This window comes from Triplophysa dalaica, chromosome 6, assembly GCF_015846415.1.
Source record: "Triplophysa dalaica isolate WHDGS20190420 chromosome 6, ASM1584641v1, whole genome shotgun sequence".
Lineage (NCBI taxonomy): Eukaryota > Metazoa > Chordata > Actinopteri > Cypriniformes > Nemacheilidae > Triplophysa > Triplophysa dalaica.
The window spans coordinates 25,353,852-25,380,484 of record NC_079547.1 but is presented as its reverse complement, the minus strand read 5'-3'; the positions used below and the strand labels follow the sequence as shown (position 1 = coordinate 25,380,484).

General features: G+C 37.3%; 1 protein-coding gene across 1 annotated transcript in view; it reads left to right on the top strand.

Moving 5' to 3' along the window:
• The window catches only part of tfap2c (transcription factor AP-2 gamma (activating enhancer binding protein 2 gamma)), a 74,628-nt gene extending 48,326 nt beyond the window's left edge, over window positions 1-26,302 (top strand). Inside the window, exon 8 of the mRNA XM_056751304.1 lies at window positions 26,197-26,302. Within this exon, the coding sequence (XP_056607282.1) occupies window positions 26,197-26,266 (70 nt within the window). The 3' untranslated portion in view covers window positions 26,267-26,302. The remainder of the gene's footprint in view (window positions 1-26,196) is intronic.
• The last annotated feature ends 331 nt before the right edge of the window (window positions 26,303-26,633 follow it).

Below are 26,633 nucleotides of genomic sequence, written 5' to 3'. Positions count from 1 at the left end.
CATATTTATAGTCAATTTGTCAAGAAAAACCTGTCAAAATGATTTGCTGCATCCAGATTACCGTGTGTAATTACTTTTGAGAGGTTGTTATCTGGGAATAACAAACCTTCATATGTCACGACTGGCCAATCAGAATCAAGCATTCCGACGAGCCATGTAATAAAAGTTAGTGTCACTTAATCAAAACATATCAATTTGGTATAACTTGGATTGCATATATTTTTTTTGAAACAGTAATGATTTTGCAAATTAACTCTTTAATATTCGTTTCCATCTTTGTTGCAATAGTTTTCGAAGGGTCTCAGAAGTGTCTGGCCCGGTCCAGTGTTGATATAAAGTGAGAAGCACACAATTCTCTTGAATATTTTTATAATCTGCAGCATTAAGACTTTTTACTCACGAAAATGACAAAAGAACCCAAACCTGTTCATAATACCAATACTTTTCTCCATATAGTGCATATAACTATAACCTACAACTAGTATTTATAACTTTAATCCATCCGCCCATCTCTGTGCAAATGCGCGTGGTTGCACACCCACAACAAATACTCTGGCATTATGTGCAATGTTCTTCTCTTTAGCATAATTTCTATATCACGCTTTAAAAAGCCCTATGTCCTTTGAAGAATGTTGTTTACGGAGGACACCTAAGCCTGTAAAGTTTCTCTCCGTCACTCACTGACTTAATTAAACTGCTGTGAGTTTGTATGTGAACTGAGCAGAGATGCTGTCAGTTGTGGCAGGTAATTGGGGCGTTATTATCTGGCTTCTTGGCTCACGCTGAGCCGATTCTGAGTGTCACTCATGAACGCAGGACGTTAAAAAGAAAAGCTGTCCCGACAAGTTCTCCAGGACGGGAGGTTACAAGCGTGTGTGTGTGTGTGTGTGCGTGTGTGTGCGTGTCATTCTGTGTGTCAACACTGGTGTTTATTCTCACTCAATTTAACAGCCCTGAGAAACTATAAAGCATGTCTAACAAATATCCCGCGGGTTGGACGCAAGTATTATTTTAGAAGTACAATGAGCTCTATCGCATCTCACATGAACAAGTGACAATACAGGTGTGAAGAGTAAACACCCGACAGGCAATCAAAAACTGTGCTGTTTGTTAAGCAAATGAACCAAATCGGATATAATTGTAAATATTAATCGTTGATGCAGAACATAGGGTCTTGTGTCACCCTGAAGGGGTTTAATTTAAAGTTTATGAATGCACTTCATAACACCAACCCTGAATAAATAAATTAAGATATTGAGTTATGAACATCTTGTCTTATCCTATTGGTAGATCAGCAGCAAGGAAAGTCTTTTACAACTTTAAAGAAACAATTTAATTGAATAATATAAAAAAAATCATAATTGAAACAATCAATCTATTTCTTTGATTTAAAGGGCCAGTGTGTCAATTTACGGAGGATCTCTTGACAGAAATGCAATTAAATATGCATAACTTTGTGTTCAGAGGTGTATTAAGACCTTACATAATGAAGCATTTTGTTTTAATTACCTTAAAGAATAAGCTATTTCTATCTACATACACAGCGGGTCCCCTTACATGGAGTTCACCATGTTGTTTCTACGGTAGCCTAAACGGACAAACTGTTAAGGAGAATGCGTTTCCTAAATACACTATCATTCAGCAAAGAAGTGATAAAGACATAACGTAAAATGCTGGTCCAAATAATCTCATATATTGAGTTTTATATGTTGTTATGTTGTGTTGAAAATGAGCACTGTTTTGTTTCAATGTTAAGTTATCGCACACTGTTGTTTATACAACTGATGTAAGAGTGATGAAATCTATTTTGTGAAAGTGATGATTTCAAGATGATAAGTGTTCATGCTTAAAATCAGCAAAAATCATGGTTATATTTGCGTTGTAAATGTACGAGTTTTTGATATATTCTGTGGATTCATCTGGATCTTTCTCTGCATGTGGATGAGTTACTGTATGGTCTCTTTTTAACAGCAGAACCACAGAACCCAAATTATAATGATACAGTGCGAGTCCACCCAGGCCTTAGCAGAACCCTTTGTGGAAGAGTTAGAGCCAAACTTACGATATAAGGCATATGGAATATAGCAAAACACTCAAACTTTTGACATTTTCTATGTTTTTCTATCTAAAAATTAAGATAAACGTGCTGTCCGTAGTTCGCAGAGCTCACAGATCTTGAGATCTCTGTTGTTGTTGAATGAACGTCTGTTCAGCCTTTAAACAAATTCATCTCATGACGCAAAATGTTTTTTGCATCACATCCAACAACATTACAGAGGAATAAACATTTGCTGCAGGAACAATCAACAAAGCTGATCATTATTTCCACAAAATACAAATCGCATCTCTCAATATCTCAACTGTTTCTCCTAGATAATGCGATAATGCGATTGAACAGAAAGCGAATGGAAAGTTTTTCTCAAGTGTCCAGCATCTTAGATCTGCCTTCTTAGAAAAAGAACAGACGTGAACTCAAACATTTCTTTCAAACTTGGTATGTTGAGCACTGAATACTACACACTAAGGTTCTGAAAGCTCACACGTCTCATTCTTCCCTCAATTCTTCTCTTCTAGCTCATGAAAATGTGTGTTATGTGTGCTTAATAAATCAACTTGACTATCACGCCTTTCTAGTGTGATTCATGACTGAGCTGACAGGTCAAATTGCCGGTGTGGATCTCTGGCACGGAATCAGTCGAAATTGAGCTGGTTTCGTCCCGAGGCAATATTGGGGGTGAGGGGTGAGGGGGGAAGGCGATGGGAAGAGTGCAGCAGAATTTACTCTTTCTCAGATGTGCGAAAGATAAAAAAAATATGCAGAAATGTAATAAATACTCATCCGTCCTCCGTTCGTATATATTTCAGCTTTAAAGTATGTACAGTTATCTTCATTCCATCTCACGTGCTTTGTTTCCCAACTTTGTTGTGCAGAACTACCTCTGTGACTTCATGGGCAGTTCGGTGAGAACCAGATCAAAGTTTATACGCACAGAGAAATACAATGAAGCGTATGCTTAAGTTGAATTAAACAGTTATGCAAACCATATCCTGATAATGCAAGAGAAACAGATGAGAAATCAACCGAAGGAGACTTCTGATTCGTAACACTTCCTCTTATAATTGTTTGTTTTCGTACAATTTGCAGCATATAAATGTATACAAATTTGATACATCCAAATAGAGTTGGTGTCACCTAAAAACAAGTGTATGTTTAAACCAAGACATTTTTATCTCTTTCAGCAAAAACTGGTTAAAAACATCACTGTGACTCAACATTTACCATTTTTTTGGCTGCTGGGGCGACAATAATACCTGTTTTTCTTGTAAATTTGCTTGCTTTTTTTGATGGTTTGACTGTTTTAACGTATTAACGTTTATTTTGTAAACTATATATATATATATTTATATATATATTGGTGCTAAATAATCTAAATTCAAACTCAAATATTATTTATGAGTATAGTACTGATACTTGTTTTAGAGTTGGTCAAATTAATTCAACATTTTAAAATGTTAAACAAAATTGAGAAAGTTTGAGGTCACGTAAATAAGCAAACATACAGTATTTCTCTAAAATTGTAACGATAATTGCGACCACATTCAAAAATAACATTCTGCCTTAAAAGAGAAGTTAACTTTAAAGATGTGGAAAGTGGTCGAATTAACAAAATTGTGTTTTTAAGATGTACATTTTTATGATGCTGTTTCTACAGCTTCACAAACAGTTGGAATTTTATTGTATGAAATGACAAATCATTTAAGTGTGGTAAAACGTTAAGATGTGGGAAAGCTTCGGTCATACATCTCTACCGGAAACAAAGAAACATAGAAATGAACTTGTTGGAAAATCTCACACCCTGTCCCACAGTCACATGTGTGTGTAGAAGACGAGCATGTACTCGGCTTACACAAACCCTCGCCGTGTTTCCATTTACACCGCTTTCTCTTTCCACCCAAGTTAAATGCCGTCTTTACGGTAACGTTTCACAGTTCTTTGCTTTCCTCAGATTGTTTAAGCGCAATAAATGGATGTGAAAATTAGTGTTGGGTCAGCAGGGACATTTGAAAACCATTAGCGGGCGAACGCTGATGACAGAGCGGCTTCATAACCTCAGAAGAACCTGCTGGCTAAAGATTAAATCAACTTTAACCTAGTTTGGTCTAAATGAATGCACTTGAGGCAACGTTGTAGGCCAACAAGACTTATAATAGTTCCTGAGTACTGTAATCACGGACGACCAAACTGTAAGAACCACATGAGACGTCTTAGGTTCTACACATCACTGAGATCAAATGTTATCTCACGTGTCTAAACTAACTGTAGATTGGTGAAATAATCAAGATTTGACGAGAAATGTTTGAGTTGATATTGAGATCTTCAATCATATCGACTTTTGATTGCAGACTTTACCAATCTGAGCTCAGTTTGACACATTGTTGACATCTTTTCTCAAACTCTTATGACGGACACATTTATCAGATCTCAGACTCTTTCTCAAGAGAAATATCTGAGACGGAGACGAGACTTAAGTCAAATTTCCATTTGGTCTCCATTTCATCTCAATGAAGAGACGGAATTGAGATACTAAGGAGATTTTCTTCCCAATGGTTACACAGTATTTCTTACAAGAATGGGGCATATTTCTACGTTCAAGAGAAAGAATGGTTGTGTTGTTCTTTGCATGTGGCCTCTCTGAGGATTGGTGCCGACGGCTCTGAAATTTGTTTAGTGTTCTAAATGTAAAACAAAAAAGCGCCACTCTGGGAAATAATGGATTTTCTGAAGGGACTCTACGGTGCGGCGTACTGTAAAAGAAACGGCCTCATTGCTAAATCTGCCATTTCCATCTCACGTTTTTCCAATTACAGTCGGCTCTGAAAGATGTCAGCGTTGTACACAGAAAACATGTTTTCACTAAACGTACGTTCTGCGCTGCCCCGAACACAACAGGCAGAACCCAGCCGGGCCTCTGGGGCTTTCTGCGGTCCCTTTTCCCACAGCAAAAAAACAGAGTCTCGCTGACAAATAACAGGACCCAGTCGTCCCCCGGGCGGCCAGCGACGCAAGCAGAGAGGGCTCATGGTTCGCATCACGGCTGGAGAAGGAGTGGAGCTCAGGGCCGACGCTGGATGTCCGTGCCACCGTGACTGCCGGGTGGGAGAGACGCAGGGCGGGCCGGCCTTCAAAAGACTCAGAGCTGTCTAATTTAGTCATGTGACGCTGAGGCTGAACCTCCCAGACAACAATATGTCATTTTAATGTCATTATGGATGTTTTATTCACAGAGATTTGCGGTGCGGGCTGGTTTGTGAACACTGGGAGGGTTTTTCCATCCTCTTTACTTTCACAATGAATTTCACATGTTACAGTCACGGTGTGAGGCCTCGGCTTTTAAGTGTAAAGTAGCAGAATAATGTGCTTTATATGCTCATAATGAATTGCAAATTAAATTACACTGCGGTGGAGTTAAAAGGGACAAGTGTGTTTGTAAGTTGGACGCAGCTGCTGATCGCTGGAAGGTCAAATGTGATTGTTTTCTGTTGGACGTTCCTCATGTTTATTAATGAATCCAAGACGAGAAATGTTGAAATAAAATCTGTGCTGTTGTCATTTATCTAGAGCAATTTAACTTTTTTTTGTTTTATCCTAACATTTCAGAAAAGTAGACTTATGCATATTCAGTATTAGATTTGGGTTAAGATTCATGGTATGAGGGTAGTAAAAAACTGTATATACTTTAGTAAATAAATGATTACATTTTTTTTATAAGAAAGTTTTTCAAAGCCATATGAAACATTTTGTGAGATGAACATTTCTAAGAACTTGTAATATCAATTATAAATGACATTCCCTGTGAACCGGAAGTTGCAATCGTTTTTGCATCCATATTTTTATCCATTTTCGAGTGAAATGGAATTTCTAATGAGAAAAATAGTGGGCGTGGCTTTCGTCTTTCTCTGCAATTAATTGGATGTATAAAAACAGCCGTTGCATTTCGTAATGGCACTCGCAGCAGTCTGAGAGTTGAAGATGAGGAGTTAACAGATGCTCCGCCCAAGCCGTCTAACATAGGTCATTTGATATGGATGGTCGCTAACGGATGGAAGTGCATTTTCAGATTTTAACTAAAGATTATGAGTGCACACAAATTTCAAAATGACAACATCCCACATTGATAAGCTATTTAAAAATAAACGCTGTAACATTTCATGAAAAAAATTGGCATTGTCATTTTCAATTTCACTGGGACCTTAACAAAATAAATTCTGCATCTTGTTATGTTAGGTTATTGACTCATACAATTTATACTGCTGGCCTTGTAAAAATGTGTTTATTTATTTATCCTAAATGCTGTTATTGTAGTAAAAATAGAAGTCTTTTAAGTATGATTTATAAAGGCGCTGCTTTGGCAAAACGATCAACATTTTGCAAGAAACTCTGAGCGCATTAATTTTCTATGCTTTGTCCGTCATGCATTTCTCAAGCGGAGAGATTGACAGCACGCTCCACAATGACGCAGTGATGGTCAGAGAGAGAGAAAGAGAGAAAACATCAAAGTTAGAAATGGCCTTTTCATTCCCACATCCTAAAGCGACTCCAATTCACACATTAGGGCACTTTTGTTTTGCGGCATTCACATGAAAAACTATTTTTCTTTGCGGTCTGCAAACGCAGCAAATAACAGTCCAAATGCCAAAAAATATCAAAGACAACATTGTTGTTGCTGGAGCTTTTAAATGCTTGCCATTGAGACTGTTATGAGTTATGTTTCGTAACGATCTTCAGAACACAGTGTTTCGGAGCCACAACAGTCTTTCAGTTTTATTCTTGTGCCCAATGGGCTAATTTTGTCTCGGAGTTCACCATCGGACCCAACTGAGAGATGAATGCAAGACAAAATGATAGGCCCAACAGAAACCAGCAACTCGGAACCCCAAAATACATGATTGAATGATGACAGCAATGAGATTAAATGGAGAGCAAATAAAGTCTGATGCTTCCTCTAGTATCTCACACGTGACTCTAGTCGTTTCCGAGATGTCTCAACGTCGCCTCAAACGGTGCTCAAGTCTTTTAAAATGACCTCAAACTCTCATTGTATGTTGTTTCTTCAAACGTCTTGGAGCAAAATGATAGTTTAAGGCCGTGAAGGCGCTGTTCAGTCCTTGTGGATGATAACTACATGATAACCTAGATAAACACAATCCCATGGAGACAAAACCCAAGACATAATAAAGACACGGGTGTTGATAAGGTACTATGCCTAGGAAAACCCTAGCAACCACATATCAATATACTTGAAACCTTTTTAAACACCTTAGCAACCACCTTCAGAGCACCTTAGCAACAACATAGCAATGCCCTTGTAACCACGCAGAAGATCTCTATCGTCGCGGTTTTGCACGGTCAGGCCCGGAAAATGCAAAAAATAAAACGACGTTAACATTAACAAGAGCCACAGTTTGGAAAAGTCTCTGCACAGCGTTCTGCGAAAGGCTTTTCTTAAACACAAACACATGCGACGCGAGATTCCACCTAGAAACAAGCAAACCGGTCTCCAGTCACAGGTCAAGACTGGCGTCTGTGGTCATCCCAACGTTAAGTGTGGGTCGGAAGCAGAGCCCAGAGGTCATTCTGGACAGAGATGGGGGTCGGCCGTGCCGTGGATCTCTTTCCCACAAGCCTGCTATCGAAGGCAGGAGGCATTGTTCTGCGGTGCACACAATCTGGCCGATCTGACCTTACGTGCTACCCAAAACACGATTCTATGAACAGAAATAGTCGGTGAGGGTCAGCGTTCATTGTGTGGCTTAAGAATGAGATGTGTGGTGAAAGGCTAAAAGCAGGAACTTTCCAATGAACGTTAACGGCCATAATTATGCATTAGGTTTGGTTAATTCTTAAAGTGTGCCACTGGCGTTTTAGGGCCGAAGAGAACGATAGGAAGAACGGGTATTGCTGAGATACTGCTCTTTCATAGTACGAGATATTTTGGTTGCGTTTCATTCAAGTATCAACTTTCATTTCAGATTTTCAGAAATTAGAACAAAACAAAAGAGATTTTCCTTTTGTCCTCTATTTCATCTTATAGATGTCTAAGAGAAACAGAAGAGATGTTAAAGGGATACCTCACCCAAAAATGAAATTATGTCATCGTTTACATGTCTTTGTTCTGATGAACACAGGAAAAGATATTCGGAAGAATGCGTAACCAAACAGATCCCCCCCCTATTGACTCACATAGTAGGAAAAAATACTTTTACATTTTTATTTTGTTTTGTTGAACACAAAAGAAGACATTTTGACGAAGGCACTATTGACTACCATGGAATTTTTTCCTTCTTTGGGAGTCAATGGGTGTTGAGATCTTTAACTGACATTCTTCCAAATATCTTTCTCTGTGTTCGTCAATAAAAAGAAATGTATACCATTTTGGAACAACTTGAAGGTGAGTAAATGATTGACTGAATTATCATTTTTGGTTGAAGTGTCCCTTTAAAGAGATCTCATCTGTGGTTCTTCTTTCTCACGTGACGGCTCAGGGGCGAAACGGATTCGTTAATAACAGGACCGTGGAGGAAAATGTACGTCTTTACACAACGTTTTAACACCTTAGGAATAAAAGCAGCAATCAGAAAAGTAGTTTTCGCCAAATAAGCAGATGATCATCTTTCTTCTCGTGATTTCATTCTCTCATGCCATACCTTTTATGTGTTTGGGACGGGTGTGTCTACAGCAGACAGGCTCTGTATACCAGCATTCTCATGAATCTCTAAAGCCAGTTTTCCATGATGCAACGCTCACACACAAACACAAACACATACACAAAATGTGTTTTCAATCCCATATCCAAAACCGTGCTGAATGTACACAATCCCTTGCAGATCTTCTCTAAAGGGCAAAAATGTAGAGGAGAAACAAGATCCTCAGTCTCTCGTGCCCCGGGCCCAACTGAGCGACACCATGAACACAAGATTTCTCATTTAACCTCTTTATAAAGATGACGATGATGTTTGGTCCATGTGAGGGTTTCTACAATAACTCAGTGATGCCCGAATCATCCAGCACATTTGTTTGCTGGAAAAACCACAGGGATGTTTTGACTTGATCAGATCCGTCCATCATTTTACAGTCACGCCCTTTGTTTAAGAATTGCGCTAGGAAATTAGATAAAAGGCTTTCTTACTGATTTCCCAACGCCAAATAAGTTACAGGATCATGGTTTTGTAGGTTATGTCTGGCTGATTTATGGAGGATTCTGTGTATCTTGTCAGGACAGGTTTCAATGGAATTCTAGTGAACAAACTGGACTCGAGTGCAGATCTAGTTCAAACAGGAGCTACGCTGACCATAAAACGTATAAGTAAGAGGGCGGCTACTGATGTTTCACAAATTAAACCTGTACTTTATTCATAAATACTCTGCTCTAATGGCTTCGGGCTTAAATAAATAAGCATCTGAGCTCAAATGTTGACTTCTAAACTGGTGTCAGGATGATTGTTGTGGAGTTAATGGGACAGTTCACCCACAAAATCATTTAATCTCATGTCATTTCAAATCTGTATGACTTTATTTTTCTCCATTACACAAGGGAGATATTTTGAAAGATGTGAAAGATTACACCAACAAAAAAAAAACCTCAATTGTGTGAACACGACTCACCTAGACATTTCTCAAAATATCTTCTTTTGTGCTCCACTGAAAAAAAAGTCGCATAGAGGTTTGAACTGACTTGAGGGTCAACACTATATTGTTTAAACATTTAAAAGTGAAATTTCTAGTTAACAAGAGTGTTTGTCTTTAGATATTATTCAATTAATTGCAACATGGTTTATTATGTTGTGATCTAATGCAATTAAATTCATATATTATTAAAGCATTTAGGTTTCTCTCAGTTACACATACATCATTTTCCTTCAAACTAAACTAAGTGCACAGATTTTAACCAAAAGGTTAAACTTTGTTGAAATGTATAATAGTCCTTGTTGCCTTAAACCTTAAATAAACAATAAATAAATAAACAAGTAAAGCTATCAACAATAAAGCTATCAACAAGTAAAAAGACATCAATTCTGGATGACCATAACAGTTTAGACCTGCAGGGCAACTTCACTTTTATAACTTATGGGGTCAAGCCTGAAAAAAGCCTACAGCAGAAAACACTTTCTTCACAAAGTTATAAACCTGTTCACATGAATTATATCATCGTAACACTCTGAAAACTTACTACCTTCTGTCTGAAACTTCAGTAGCATTTTAATGCCTTAATAATGTTTGCAGTCTTCCATGTTTAGACTTGTAACATCACCAAATCAAAGGACACGATTAAAAACGGAACTGGATTTTTTATTACAAATATGAAGATCTGCTAACAGTTTCATGGATTTACACGACTTCAAACAACATCTGATACACACATTTCCACCTGGTAATACAATATCAGTTTAGAGTAGAAGAGATAAGTTCGGTGTTTTGCCTTATAATGTAAATACAATAGCATTTGATTCGATGTGATTATGTTCTTAGACTTTAATGGGCGCTTGTGTTTAATGCTGGTTTTTGGCACCACCTAGTGGTCAGAAATGGTTACTGCGTTTTACATTTGCTGCCGTTATAAACATTTTTATCTAAGCAATTCCATTACAAAAGTATCTGATAAAGTACAAAAGAAATAAAACAGAAAACACCATGGTATTATAATGAATAACTTATAACTTTACTGTAATTTATAGCACAGGTGACAACCAGGCATGTTCTCCCCACAAAATAAGTGTAAAAAACTAGGGTAATGCTATTTCATTTTCATTTATTTACTTCTGAAGCACAAATAAACACAACAAAGGTTGACCACTGTGCTGTAAAAAGAAGGGAAAAAATAACCTTATCTTAAAACAAAATAAATACACATATACATCACAGCAAATATACAGCAAAAGTTCAAATTTAACTTAGAATTAAAATGAATTAAATGCACAGATAAGTAGATGAGACTGGAACTTCCATAACCTGGGACCGGCTGCCGCAAACGCATGGTCACCCTTCGACTTCGATCTTGTTCTTGTATTACAAAGTAATACTGTCTGAGGATCACAGACATCTAAAGCCGCCCTATTCACATGTACAAGATCAGACAAATAGGAAGGTTATAGACATTATGTAGACTTAAAAACAAACAGCAAAATTTTAAATTCAACTCTATATTGCACTGGCAACCAGTTACCAGTTAAAGACATTACTATGTTTTTGGTATTATAGTATTATGGTACTATAGTATTATTGTATGTAGTTATGTATTATGATTTTCTATTATGTCACATTTTTATGTAACGTATTACCACCATGTTAATTTTTTTTTACCATAGATGTTTATCTCAGAGTGCCATGTAAGTGTACCAGTAATGATACCATAAATGTACCATCATGCCTACAGATTCATGAACAATCAATTCTAAGTGTGTCTGTACAGTTTTGGCCACTTGGTGGAAGCAACATCCTGTAATGTAGAAGGAACATTTATAGACTCACTGTGTTGTGTTCAGAAGAAATATTTCTGCTGTGATTTACTCACATTACCTCTCAACACACACCAAAACGCTTTATGCTTCAAGACAAAATGCACTCCGGAGTGCAAGACATCAGGATTTTCAGAACACACAAACAAATAAATAACAACAAAAACGCTTCTACGTCTGTCTCTTTCACAAAAGCTACAAATGCTTTCAGTTGTGTTTTGTGTGGCATGATAAATCTCAGATGTTGGCACACGTGCCCGACTGCAGACGGCAGAGGTGTCAAATGTTCAGATTTGTGCGTCTGGATTCAAATCAATGAAATAGTTTTGCATATTAACGCTGTTAAAATCTGAAATGAATCCAGGCGGGGTAAATAACCCCAGAACAACCTTTACACAAACATTTACCACAGTAGGTCAAGATATTAGAGTTTCTCCAGGTATTGTTACTGAACTGTAAAAAAAACTCAATAAACTCAACGTTTATTATTTAATTCTTCAAAGTAATGATACTTTGTTTGGGCAACTTAAATTTGTTTGTTTATGTAATGTTGATCGTCTTATTTTTCTAATAAATATATTATTGTCACATCAATTACTGTTGTTCAGGGAATTCATATATTTCTGTTGTGTGGATGAAAATGTTAAATTAGCTAAATGAAATATTCCAAGTACACTTTAATTACTGTTTAATATAAAAATAAACAAAGATAATTGTCTTTTATTATAATTGTAAATGTTTTCTGCCTCAAACAGACCCAAACTTTGATCAAATAACTGTTCAAACATTTTGTGTTGAGTGTTTATAAAGCGGCTTTGACATTGTGTCATGCACTTTCACCTCAACATTGAACACACAATTTCAACCATGGTAACAAACAAAAAACATCATTCATTAAAAGAACTCTATACTCAACAGATAACAAACAGTAACAACAAAATTAAAGCATAAATTAAGCCAGCGAGAACTAAAACACTAATCTTTAAAAGAAACACTAATAAGAAACACAGAATTGAACATGCTGCAATGCATCTTGGGAACTTTCGAACTCTTGCAATATTGCTTGTTCAGAATACTCTGTTTTTTTAGATTGGGCAAACTTTCTGACCCATTTTAGCCAAAAACTTGTGAAACTAAGTCCAGTCAAAAAATTATCTTTGTTAGAAACATCTTTAGGCTCATTTTGTTCAGTATATGCAAAACAATCATTAGACTCCTTTAACTAAAAATGCTATGTTCAAGTTACTCATTTAAGTTTACTCATTTTGCAAGTTGGATTTTTTACAGTGTAGTAGATAATTTTTTTATGATTTCACAAATAACCGCAGTAATGGTCAATATTTATGAGTGCAAATACTTCTGTATGCGTCTTAGAAATGTGAAACTTCAATAATCTCGAGCAATGTTTACCTTTCTCCAGTGACCTTCATCCTGCATCCATCCTCCATTTCTCTAAACTCTCAATTCACTCCTCGAGACTTCTAGAGACAACACAACAAATCTGTTCAGCCTATGATTATATGATCGAGAGCACATGTGAAAGAGACATGCATCTAACACACCTGTTTTCATATAGTGCAGTAAGTCGATATAAAATGATGAGTATGGAAAGCATAGATCATATCACATAGCCTTGCGAGAATTTGACATGAAAAATTCATAATTACATAAACAAGCAGACTTTCATGTCTTCGGAAGTCTAAGCAGGGTTTGAAACGCTGTAAAAACGTCTTAAAAGCACAAGAAATAAGCAAGTCGACGTGACATTACTGTACATTTGTTGTCTATGTTTTCTCTTTTTTATAAACGAGGAAAATCCAGATAATCCAGTAGCAAGATCTCATCAGTGACCTCTCTTTCTCATCCGTAGCTTTTCCTTTTCAGATGTGCATGTGTATTTTAAGCATCGCTGTGACGCTGATGGTGGTTGTTCTAAAGATGAGAACAGGCTGGTCCTGTAATCTGACTTTTATTAATAAAGGTTAGAACCCGTAATTGCTTTGAAAAGCACAAATGCACTTTATCGTTTTCAGAAACGTGTGCTCTTCTGCGTTGCTTTTGTACCAACTGAACATTCAAATGTAGAAAAGGAAAAGTTATAATAACCCGAAAGGCAGTTCAGGTTTTCTTTTAGGGAGAGATTTGAGGATGGAATTAAACACTCTCACTAGCAGAGACTAAAACTCGGCACCAAATTTCTCATTTGCTCAACATCTCCTTGCAGTTCATGCGAAATAACTGAGATTTTAAAGATCTTTTACTTTTGACTAATAAGGATTCGGTCCAAACACGTTCATGCTAGGAGAAATTTTATAGTATATTTTTGCCATGTGTACGCAAGCAATTCTTGTTTTGAAATGTGTCAAATGTTGTGTAAAGAATCACGTCTCTTTTTTCACTTTGCAACATTTGTTTAGCATTCAGGAATAATACCCAGTTACCCCTGTGGTGGTGAAGTCTAGCGCCGGGCATCCAAACATTACTCTGATACCAAGCTTCATGCAGCTGAATATGAAATATCGCCCACCGGGAGGTTGGCAAACGTTCTGCACCGCATTTATTGCTTTGAGGTGCGACGTTCCCGTTCAGAAGGAGAATTCCAATCTGTGCCAGATAGGCCGGCGTGGACGTCTGCCGTTTGACTGATTCCAGCTCTATAGCTTTCTGTGTTCTCGTAGCTTTCTCACTCGTCTCAGAGCGCTGCATTGACTCAGACGGCCAGACAGGTGGGTTGTCATCTCCTTCCTCGTGCATCTCTGCATCTGTCTGGAATCAAACATGTATTATACGGCCGGTTAAATCAATTGAGATTGAGATTTCTGAGACTCTCAAGAGAAATATTCAAGACGCAGATAAGACTTCGGCAATTGCTCCCCATTTAAATGTATCAGAATTCGCTTTATGGGCAATGTGTGTGTAAACATACAAAGAATTTGTTGAGTTTTTTTAAAGGGCTCTTGCTAAATAAAAGCGTAGCCTATATATGCATGACAAGAGAAAAGGAAGAACAATAATCACATTGATGTCTAAGAATTTTTTTTTGAAATTAAGAGAGTCATCCCCTCAAATGTTCTTCATTCACTCTTTTGTTTTAACTTTCAATGCCAACAAGAAAATCTTCATCTTTTTAAAGTTAGCAGGACTTTCTTTGCATTTTTCTACAACTTAAATGCTTCATTCAGTCAAGTAAAAGAAGGTGAAAAACTAACTCTACCCGTCTTGTTCGCTGCTCTTTAAACAAGTGGGGTAAAAAAGCGAGAAAAGCAGATGTGATGATTTGCATGTATCTCATGTACCCAAGTGCCCTTTCAAAGGTCATTTGAACACTTTAAGAGCCCTTGTTTCAAATTAGGCAATGGTCGGAAAAGCTTCTGTCTCCCAGCCGGCCCATTAATTCCGGCCTAACCGAATCTGTCGTCCGGTCAATCCGACACCTGCTGCGTCGCTCCATCAGAACCCCAGAGTTAAGACGGATCACCGCTCCAGCCGGACTGATGTATGCCCACATCCGCCGTACTGACAAATTACACTTGCAGTCAGTCAATATCCCTGAAAGTCATTCAACATAATGCAAAATTCATGATGGCGCTATACATAGAAGCAAACCGGAGCAGGGCGGTTATGATTTCATGTCTGGTAGGAATTTACTGACACTCCCATTCTGCAGAGCCCATTTAGAAAATTTACATTATTGAATACAGTAAAGAAGACATTACGCGATGGGAATGCTTTAGCGTGTCTGCGAACGTCTCCTGAGAATACATTATTGAATGAGGGAGAGATCACTTTATTGAACCACTTAGAAGTGAAAGATTTACCTTCAGATTCTTTTAAACTGTCTCCCGTGACGCTCAGACTGCTTAGAAAGCGCTTTGTTCTTCATGATGTTGCTCTGCGAACGGAGTTAACAGACATGGTTTTCTATCCAGACGGGAATTGTTACATAAAAAAACAGTTAAATGGACCAGAGGGACTCTTTAATCTCACGCATCTGTGAAAGAATGAAACTTTCACACTGTTTATTAAAGGGAATCGTTAAAAAAATCATTAAAAAAAGAAACTTGGTCGAATTTGGTGCTGTGATGTCACGAATTTGTGATAATGAAGATGTAATTAGAAGCTGCTGCTCAGTTAGGATTGACGGCCTAGTTGCTAAAATACTGCACAAATATTGTCCTCTGAATAACAAACAAATCATTTAATTTGGTACAAAATAACATCCCTTTATCAAACAGACACACAGAATTTCAAGATTCGGTTATTAATGTGAAGGGTGTCTTTGTGTGAAGCGACTCATGTCTTTACAGATAGCCTATTAGTTTTCTTCACACACTACTTGCTCTTCGTGCTTGGAAAGCAGCATTTCATCACCAAAACGGTATTTATTTATTTGATTTAGTGGTAAAACTAACAGATGAGAGTTTGTGTCATATCGTGCTGCGAATATACTTTAAATTCTCATGCGTGACGTCAAGTGATGCATTGAGACAGGCCCGACCGAGGTGTATGTTCGACTTTTCCCAAGTAGGAGGTGGGAACGTTTTCAAATGACATGTTAGCATTAGCAATTCTGTTTGATTGAATAGCTCATTAAAGACAGTGATACAGACAGTATTATCTTACTTCTATCTGTAGACTATATCTGTCCAATATACAATTTTGTTGTGTGTTTATATCGACAGTCATTGCAAATAATAGCTACAGTACTTCTTGGTTTTCCGACCTGTTAACATGAATCCGGCCAACTCAGGTGTGTTCCACATTTGTTAGTCGCCTTAATTGGCAAAAGTTTGGTTGTTGACTAAGTTTTTTCTTACAAATAAGTACAAATAAGTCTAGAAAAAGACATAAATTCTACCCTGTTTAATTTAAGAAGGACATTGATACTACTTGTTCATTTTGCTCTGTGCACTTGGAAACAGCGACCCACATGTTTTGGCATTGTAGTTATGTGAACAAAAAATATGGAAAGATGTGTCATTGTTTATTAAAAATAAGATATTATATCATTTTGAATTACATTATGAAAATATCATTTTTGGATATTTAAAGTATGAAAAAAGTTTTAAATGGATGAAGCTTATTTAATAAATTTGCTTATTTGGTTTGTTAAATAAAATAAGACAGTGTTATTGCTTGTGTAAGTTTTCTGGCAATAAGCCTCTCTTCTATGTTCTCTTTAAAGAATAAATATTTTTTGGTCATTCAAACTAGTACCAACAGAAAAGCTTGTTAACTTATGTTTCAACATTTTTGAACAATTGAATAGTATGTTTTGTTGTCTCCTTTCTTCTTTTTTTCACATGTATTTTGTGTGTCTAAGCATTAAAAAAAACATTGGTCCACTTAAGCACCCCGTATGATTCTGTTGCCTGAAAGAACTTGTAATGGGTACTCTTTTAAGCGCCCAATTGCAATTCTTCTAAAATTACATTACGATTTATTTTGCTAGTACTTTGTTAAAATTACCATTTCACCATATCATTTTAATGCTTTTATTTTACCAAGTGTATTTAGCTCACTAGAAGCCAACGCAGCGAAAAAACAAGCAATAAAACAACTTTGTGATCAGGCATTATAACTACCTACTAAATTTGGTCCTTAGCATGACACCGGCTTCGAGGGACCTTATGGGAATGGGCAGTAGTGTTGTTATCCACCACGCAAACCACGCAAATGGGTAGGGCCCTGCAAGCATTAGGGCCCCGCAAGAATTGGGGCACCCCTAGTGGCTACTAGCGGTAAAATCATTTGACGCTTGATTTTGACACTCTGATATGCGCATTGAAGTGTACGTATCAAAGCTGTGCTCAAAAATGAAAGAAAGCAAAAGAAAATGAATCTAATACAAATTTTACAAATATAGCAAAACTATGCTATGAAAAGAAGAATCTTGCACCTTTTACTTTCGTATACTATAGCTAAAAGCATTCTGTATTATTCTGAATAAAACGAAGGACACTTTTTCATCGCAAAACCAAGAAGGTTTATTTTTTAACAAACTGTAGAGAATTTTGTGTTGTTCTGTGGTTCAACTTCTAAAATGTCTGAATGAGTTTAAAAGCGATCTTTTAGTTCTGGTATTCAAATGGTCTATTTGTTTTCAGTACATAATTGAACCAGTTATACATTCGTGACTGCTAATCAAATGACCAGGCCGATATAAATCCAATGAGACGAATCTAATCTGTCTTTGATTCTCATGCAGAGACTTTATTCAATGTATCCTCCCTGTGTATGCCATATATTCTGTCTGATTATATATTGTGTTATAATGACCAAAGGAATGTGATTGGGGAATTATGGCCACCTCTGATCTCATGTGTTCTGCATGATAACCTGCACACGGGCCTATAGCTCTTTGGAGATCATTTAGGAGGAGATTATGCCGTTAAATTACTATGAAATTCAATGATAATTAAAATGAATGGACTCCCCAAGGAGAGGAGCGTTCCTTTGATGAAAGTGATATTTTAGATAGAGGCCCGGCGAGGAGAAAAGGGCAAAATTTGTATAATTTCACATGAATTAGATTAAGTGATTATGGCATGTAATATTTACGGCTGGATATCATACACAGCAGCCACATCTTGAATAGTCTTTCTTTACACGGCCTGCATGTGGAGTTTTACACTTTGGCTGGTTTATTTAATGTGTCTACTATTGCATCCATTTGTGGATATAGGCCTACCATGCATTTTATTTTAAAATCAAATTAAATTTCCACTAACGCTTATAATTTTTATGCGGTGGTGCAAATATTTTTTATTTATTTTTGGAATAAAACGTTAGCCGTCCATGCTCTTATTCAGACTGTTTAGCCGAGCAAAGTTTTAGTGATAATGTGACCCTTAGGCCGTGTTAACACTTGACTTCTGTTTCAACAACTCTGGCCTTATTTGATTACAAATAGCAGCCGAACGCTATGACTTCGGAGGCAGCGTCTGTGCACGATGGAAGCCCAGAGAAACAGATAGGCAGTCCATTTGAATTATAATCAGAGAGCTTCTTTGCAATAACTAATCACATATTCAAAACTACAATACTCATTTCTCGCTAGAAATGCAATCAGAAGTTGTTAAAAGTGAAAATCAAATTTACATTTATAGAAAACTTTGCTCCAACGGCCGTTTCGGGCGTCATTTATTTTTTCCGAGCTTGAGCCTTCTCGACCAGTCACGTTCCTCGCCTGTTGTTATGGAAACGACAGGTCTCTGTCATAGGTTAGCTGTGAAAATGGAGCTTGACGTAGGGCGTTTTTTCAGAAAAAATGAACTTTCTTCAACCTCGAAAGTAGCCGGCACTGGTGTTTAAAAAATGGGACGTTTTATTTTGTAATATAGACGCTAGCAGCTTCGAAAAAGAAGTCAAGTCTGAAGACGTCCTTGTGCGACCAAAAAAATTAGTTTTGGTCAAAAACAAAATCTACTTCAAGGAGATACACAAAAAGTGTCCATAGTTAGAAAACCTTCCAAATCTCAGCATCTCATTCCACAAACGGGTTGAAGGGAAATGACAAGGTTAGAGGAGAAGCACGGGTGACTATAAATCAGCCAAATTTACATGAATTCATTTATCTAATCGCAAGCGGGAAACGTGTTTATCTGTCACGACAACACAAGACGAACCCAAATTCCCCGCTCGCCTCGAATCCATTTAATTTCTCGATAGAAAAAACGTAATGCGCTCACCTTGAAGATAAATAACCGGTGTTGCCGCGCGTGTGTACGTAAGACACGAAACAAAGATGGTCTACTATTAATAATTCACCACAGCATTGAATAATGAAAAACGTCTTTATGAGAGAATTGTGATACTTTGGATCTACCAACTGCTGTGCTGTTTTTTAAAACTAGGTGAACTTTGAAAGTCAGAAAGCGGTGAAAGCCACCGTTCCCTCCTGACAGTGCCTGACAGTGGATGAGAGGAAACAAACAGCCACTCTATCGATGGCTCTGCTGATATGCAAATCACAGAGGAATCACTATGAAAGATAATTGAAGAGCTCTTTTGGGTCGATACAGTTCACCGATCACATACCTGACGTGAAACAAAACTACATTTTTGGTGCTTTCTGGATGTTTGTTTGAGATCTGATAGAGCTGCACATGCGCAAAAAACTGAAAGGTGCAGTGTTTTAACTCTTTCGGTATTAAAATGCATTCTAACCCAGCTTTTATTCCAGAATCCACAATATTATACATCTACAATCTACCCCGGAGTACTTTTAGGAGAAATCCACCAGCCTTACGTTTGGTGACACCACAACCTCCCAAAATAGCTCACTCTTCAGTGTGCACTACCTTTCGGTTTCTGTCTTATCTCGGTGTGGCCACTCGAGTCCCTTTGCTTGCGGAAGAACACGAGGACGCAAGCTTTGCACATTGTTTGTGCGGGCGGCTCAACACAGACCTGCTGGATAAGTGGTCTCTATGGGACCGGGTTCGACTCGTTCCAATTCTATCGGATGAGATCTCGGGTTTCACAGGGGGGGTCTTTGCGCAAGGGCACCGGCCGTCTGGGGGATTCTTTATGCTTTCTGAAGGATTCTCTGTGACACCAGGATCGTCTGTGAGGCGCGTGGAGGTTTGTTTGGGAAAAGTATAGTTTCCTAGTTTAGATCGTTCAAAGGTTTGTGTCGATGTAAATGGGTTGTATATCTAATCGGGACACGGCCACGTCTTGCTTTAAGAGTCTGGGACCTCTGAGACGTGGGCTTTAAATAAATACAGTAATTTTCTGTTGTGTCAGTCTAACACACTGTGTGTGTGTGTGCGTGTGTGTGAAGGTTATTGTTTTTTTGATTCCAGGAAACGATGAACGCAATGTGTTGGATGTATTCATCAACATATTTAGATGCTGATACTGGGAAAGCATTTTGGAGCATTGTCAAATCATGCCTGCGTAACATGGATCAGGTTTTACACGAATGTGCGGACTGGGTACAGTCTCAACATTAATGTTTCGTTTCAGTTCACTTTCAGAAAAATGACGTGAAATGAGAAAAAGGCGTCTTCACCAGCAGACCTTTGAGCCAGAAGCAAGAACTGTTTGATCCCAGACTGTCTGATCCAAACGCAAATTAGATTGCACCTGATTTATCAACCTGCTATTGATAAACCAGTTTCACCAGTAAGGCCATGATGATGGTTTTGGTTTGCTGATGAATTGATTTGACAGGCCGTGGTAAATCACTTCACTTACTTTAACCATGTGAAGTGTGCAACACGTGATCGGAAATCAATTATGCCAATAATCTTTGGTTTATTTATTTTTATGTCTATATATTTATTTGGATTATTTATGGAGGCGAAAGTGTTTAATGCTGTCAAGGGAGTAACTTTGGTTTGAGAAGTGGGGGGGACATAAAATGGGGGAAATGCTGTGGAGTTGAATCCTATCACATGCATGTTTTTGATTGTTTAAACCATGAAACCAAAAGGTGTTTTTATTGTGTAGCAAAATGTGATGTTCATGAAGGTGGAAAATGCGAGTATTGAGAGAGAAACGGCGGAAAACATGGCTTGTAAACCTGAATCTGCGGTTGGAAGGAGACGAGCCGGATGACATTCTTAAATGCTTAATGAGGTTTAACGTACCTAAACACAACCAGGGAAGTCCACGTTTCTGTCGAGCCTTGTCATAAACACTAACTGCTGTTACAAGAATGAGTCCTTATTAAACGAAAAAAGTAATAAATCACTTGTTACGCGATTCTTCCCAATAGAAGTCCATTAAAAGGAAACAGCTTAACATAGCCTAACGTAAAGACGACTTTTGTATATTTAATTGTATAATAAAACACACGGACATAATTGTACTTCTTCTCACAGTCAAAAGAGACTTTTATTGACAAGCTCCAAAAAATAAAAGGTCCTTTTGAACACATAAAGTTCACAGCTTGATTCCAAAGAAAAACCTTTTCAAGTTTCACAAAGAACTTTTTTTTATCTTTTGAAAAAGATCTTTGTGATGCTGCTTTAAAGAATCAAGAATCCAATACAGCAGTGGTAGTCAAGGTCTGTCCCGCACGCCAGTTCTGCTTTCCCATGAGGCTGTGAGTCGCCCATCACTATTTTGGGAGAATTCACTCGATGTGTTCATTGTGAGTCACTGTAGACAACATTGTTGTATCTCACCCGACAGATGAGTTCAAGTGAATTTGTTTTCATGGCCATTAAAGGATATACAATATTCAACGATGAAATTCAACAAATCAAGTGCACACGCATGAGATCTTAACTTTAAAGTGGTCTGGAATCAGCAGGTGTTGGCCATGTTGAAATTAAACATAAACGTTCTGAAACAGCAGAAAGGAAAGTTTATGAAATGCTTTGGCAAACTGTTCTCCAATTCCCATAACCGTTTGCAATGAAGAAACGGTTGCAATAAAAGCATCGGTGTGTGAAATGTAGGGAACTTTGGAGGGCAGTGATGTTTACTTGAGTTTATAGACCCGCAGGACCCATTACAATTAAATTACTCAAGAAACCAGCTGCCAACGTATAGCCAATATTTATATCAAATATAATAATTCATGCAGATTTCTCCAAAGGTTTTTGCATTTCTGTATTTAAAATAAAATGATGCGAACGCTTTTGTGTTCCATTTGTGTTTATATTGTGTTATATATATATTACAATTCATAACATTGACTTTTTTTACTTTGCAGTTTGATAACTAAGAAAGAGTTGTTCTTGAGACGTGTTACTTGATTTATAGTTCATAGTATTTACATTAGATTGTTTAGGCTGTTGACCCATCAGCTAAATAATTGTAAGAATGTTAATTGGTTTTGCCTAATTCATAACCTCTGACGGTCTCTCGGCGTCAGTGAATGATTACAAATCTGCTGCTTTATTACAAAGATCATTGATTCTTTGCTTTCTGTGTGAAATTAATCACATCGCAGACTAATTACAGAGTTAAGTGATGTGTAAAATCATGACTCATTTCACTCATAAGACAGATATTTACATTAATCATTATATTCTTATTCCTAGACATTAAGTCATATTTAGAGATCAATGATGGAGAAACAAACGTAAGTGTAATTTCAATATAATCAGATCATTTCATAACTTAGAGGGAAAGTTATATTATAAATAATGATCTGATTAGAATTGAGAAGTATTTCAAAATAAAAATGTTGTTTTAAAGTCGGCGTAACACGGAAGTAGCGATCGTGTTTTTTCCGAATCGTGATATACACCCAAGTATATCGACTTCTGAAATGAGGAAAAAAAGTATGTGTCATTCACCGACAACTGATTGGATCGTTAAAAGGTAAAGGATTTCAACGACATTTTGCTATCTGTCAATCATTACAGCCACGTCCTCGCGCCAGTCCTCGTGACCAGAAGTTAAGAGTGGTCATTTGGTGCAAATTAATAAAAAAAAAATAGGTTTACTGATAAATAATTTATAATTAATACTTCACCATTGTGTAATAATAATATTAATAGCAAAAAAAAATATTTTGCAAAACAACAACAGTATTGATAATGTGCAAAATTATTACTGAATCTCTGCTTTACATCAATGTGAACTCTTTTCACATTCCTCAATAACTGGCTAAGTAAATGCTGCAACCTTTGACCTGTCAGCAAACTTCATCAAGACTGAGGTGAAATAGAAGTATCCAGGTGAGCCAGTAACCCTTCGACCAGCCGTCGTCTAGACTTGAGTGATTAGAAGTTTACGAATGAGATGAAGCGATTGAAAAACTCAGTAGAGCTTGTGATCTCACGCAAGATTGAATTCCATATCAGTCTGAACCAGAATGCACATTGAAGACCACAAGAACTCTTTTTAACTTAAGCTCAGAGAAAAACATTTGTCTAGAGAATGTAGCTGAGAAATTAACAGCAATACATAGCATTGAATTTTTAAATCCTAAATTAATTAATTTATTTAAATTATGTTTTTAGATAAATTTGATTTATTTAAAATAAAAAAACATTATTTATTTAAATTTAAAATACAATTATTTCAATGTACTTTTTAATCGGCAGAGATGGTTCCAAACCCACTCTTGAAGGATGTTGAAAGATCTTCACGCTTCATGAACTTCAGCGTGTTTTGGGTTTCTGTTTATTTTTGGGTAAAGATCTGGATTAAAGTCCTTCACGAGGGCAAAACAACCGTCCCTGACGTGTAGAGCAAAACCAGGGTGTCTGACCTACAGGCCGTTACAGCGGTGCATTGATCAGACCACATCTCAAATTAGCACGCGCTGCCGAGCACGTAATGACGGCGGATGAGATCGCCCCCTGAAACCTCTGTGTGACCATAAAGGGGAGATTCAATCTTCATTAACGGACCTCATTAGTTACATCAATTTCTCCCCTTCTCAGTTTGATACGCAAAACAATAAGTACAATACGTATCGCCTTCGACGGAAGATTAATTCATGCGTGTGATTTTCTGTAAATAAAACCATGAGCTTTAGCATTAGATTACATCCAGTCTGAAGGTTTCTGCTTGTTAGTCATTTTAATGATCGTGTGTTTTTCTAATGAGATTATTTCTGTAAATGAAATGTGTTTATTGAGAGTATATGTAATTGTAAAGGGGGGGTGTCATTATTTAATGCTAGTGCTGTCAGCAACATATTATCATGATAATTGAATTATGCTAATAGAAGTGGCTTCTCCAAAGAAATGAGGCAGCTTTTCATTTATCAAAGCAGGAAAATAGATTTATTGCTTTTCGCCGGTTGTGCAGATGTGCATGAAGTCGTTCGTGTTTGTGATTCAATTATGATATGTTGTACAGTCATTTATATGTTGTTTATGATGACAGTGACAAAATGAGTTAAATGTGATAAATAAGAGCATTTACTCCAGACAGGTATGCTTCTAACAGTGTCGACCGGAAGCGATTTAGCACCTTTTAAAGGAGTAGTGGAAAATTCTGTCATTTACACGCCCTCTTGTCATTTCAAAGCTGCATGGCTTTCTTGCTGCCGCAGAACACGAAAGAAGATATTTTGAAGAATGTTGTTAACAACCCCCCATTTACTTCCATTGCTTACAACAGAAATGAATGGGGAGGCTGTGGTTTTCGGTTACCAGCATTTTTCAAAATATCTTCTTTTGTGTTCTGCAGAAGGAAGAAAGTCATGCAGGTTTAAAATGACAAGAGGGCGTGTAGATGACAGATTTTTCATTTTAAAGGTGAACTACGCCTTTAAGGTAAGTTCACTTGTGCATTGAGACTCGGATGTGCAAAAGAAAAGCTTAGAGACACTCGTTGAACGAGTAAAACAAATGTCAGCGTTAGTGCTCCGTCACCTCCAACCCAACTAATATCACATGAACAAATATTTGCGTTCTACCTGCGTCTGTGCAGACACCTCGTGTGACCTGACGTATGGAGTTGGTATTGACACCTCATCTAAACACGCCTCATGGTAAAGATCCGGAATCACTTCAAATGCAGGAAGCCCAGCAAAGCTTTGGCGATGTGGAGGTTGTCATAGAAACGAATCATCGTGAGGATGAAAAAAAGCTTAGAATGAACAGAAGCTCTGACTCGTAATGACAGTAATTCTACGTGAATCTGACAACGAACGGGGAAAAACAGTGTGATATGAAGGAATACATCACGCTGTTACGATAATAATAGTCATCTTCTGTTAATAACAATAATAGTTTATGTTATGATGTTTATTCTTGTGAATGTTTCACGGTTTTTGTAGTCAATGCTTCAAATAAGTGCACAGAGAGAGGATATTAAGGGTGAAATATTGTCGCATAGTTTTAAAAACGTATCATAAACCATAAGTGCATGCTTAATTCTCTCATCTTAAAATAGAATGCGTATAAACGGATATTTTTTCAGATTTCTAGATATTTAAATAAATATTTTTGAATTAAAAAAAATGTTAATATTAAATACTGTTTATTCAAATTACATTTTGTCTGTAATTATTTCCACGTTTTTATGTGTTGATAGTGTTTCAGGATTATTTTTTCAATGCACAATAGATTTTTATGTTTCACATCCATAGGGAAGCATTGTATTATTGTGCCATCTTGTCTTGTTTGCTGTTAGTTGTGTAGTCAGGATGAACTCTGAAAGGCCTCGGGAGAATACTCAAGGGTCAAGGGTCACGATCAGATATGAGAGAGAGAGAGAGAGAGAGAGAGACACCAACATCATCTTTAGTTTCATTACAGACAAAGACAAACCATACTGAGAAGGCTGTGAAGGGTACATTGTGTGCACTCGCCGGAAACTAAAACCATCAAAGCAGACCAGACTAACCAGTTAGCCAGAAAGAGCTCAGACTGGTGTAAAATGTTTTGGTAGGCTGTCAGCTGTCTGAAACTGTGTTCTACCCTATGAGAAGAGAATGAAGAAAGTCTTAATTTCACGCAATTATCAATTATTTTTCATCTTTGCACATCTTATACTCTATATTCTACCGTATAATATGCAAGTAAATCACTTGTCAAGGATTTCAGCTCAGCTTCCATCTCACTGTACAGTTTTAGATTGTTACCTTACATGCATTTTAACTTTAATCCATGAAATAAAAGGAAAATTGACGTCGGCTTAATGCACACGCCGCAGTCCTGTTTAAATGTTCATTTTTATACAAGCCTTCTGTAACTTCGCTGTGGCTCTTCGATGGATGAAAGAAGCCCGAATTGAATTTTTTCCTCTTTATTTTAGCCGTAGCAGAATGCGGCGGGCGCGCCTGGGGAAACCTACTCGGCTGGGGAGAAAAGTTCAAACCGCCTAATGCCATTGAACTGAGACGCTTGTGAAAGTGCTCTGGACATTCATTCTCCATCCATTGGTGGATTCAGAAGTTTGCAGAGGACTGAAGTCATTGTGGCTGAACCACCATCAGGTCTGTGGTATGCCATGAGAATCCATTACATGAGCTGCAGAACATCTAATGTGAAAAAACAACACAGAAATGACAGCGAGACATGGTTTGCCATTATGAATGTGTTGTTTAGTATTAAAGTAGTTATAATTCCAAACAAGAACGCAGTCGGGTCACAGAAGGGCTTGACATTAAGATCACGTAAAACGCTTGTCTCTTTACACTATTCAAATTCTCATTTGGGGTAATTTTCCATCACAAAAAATAATATGTACAA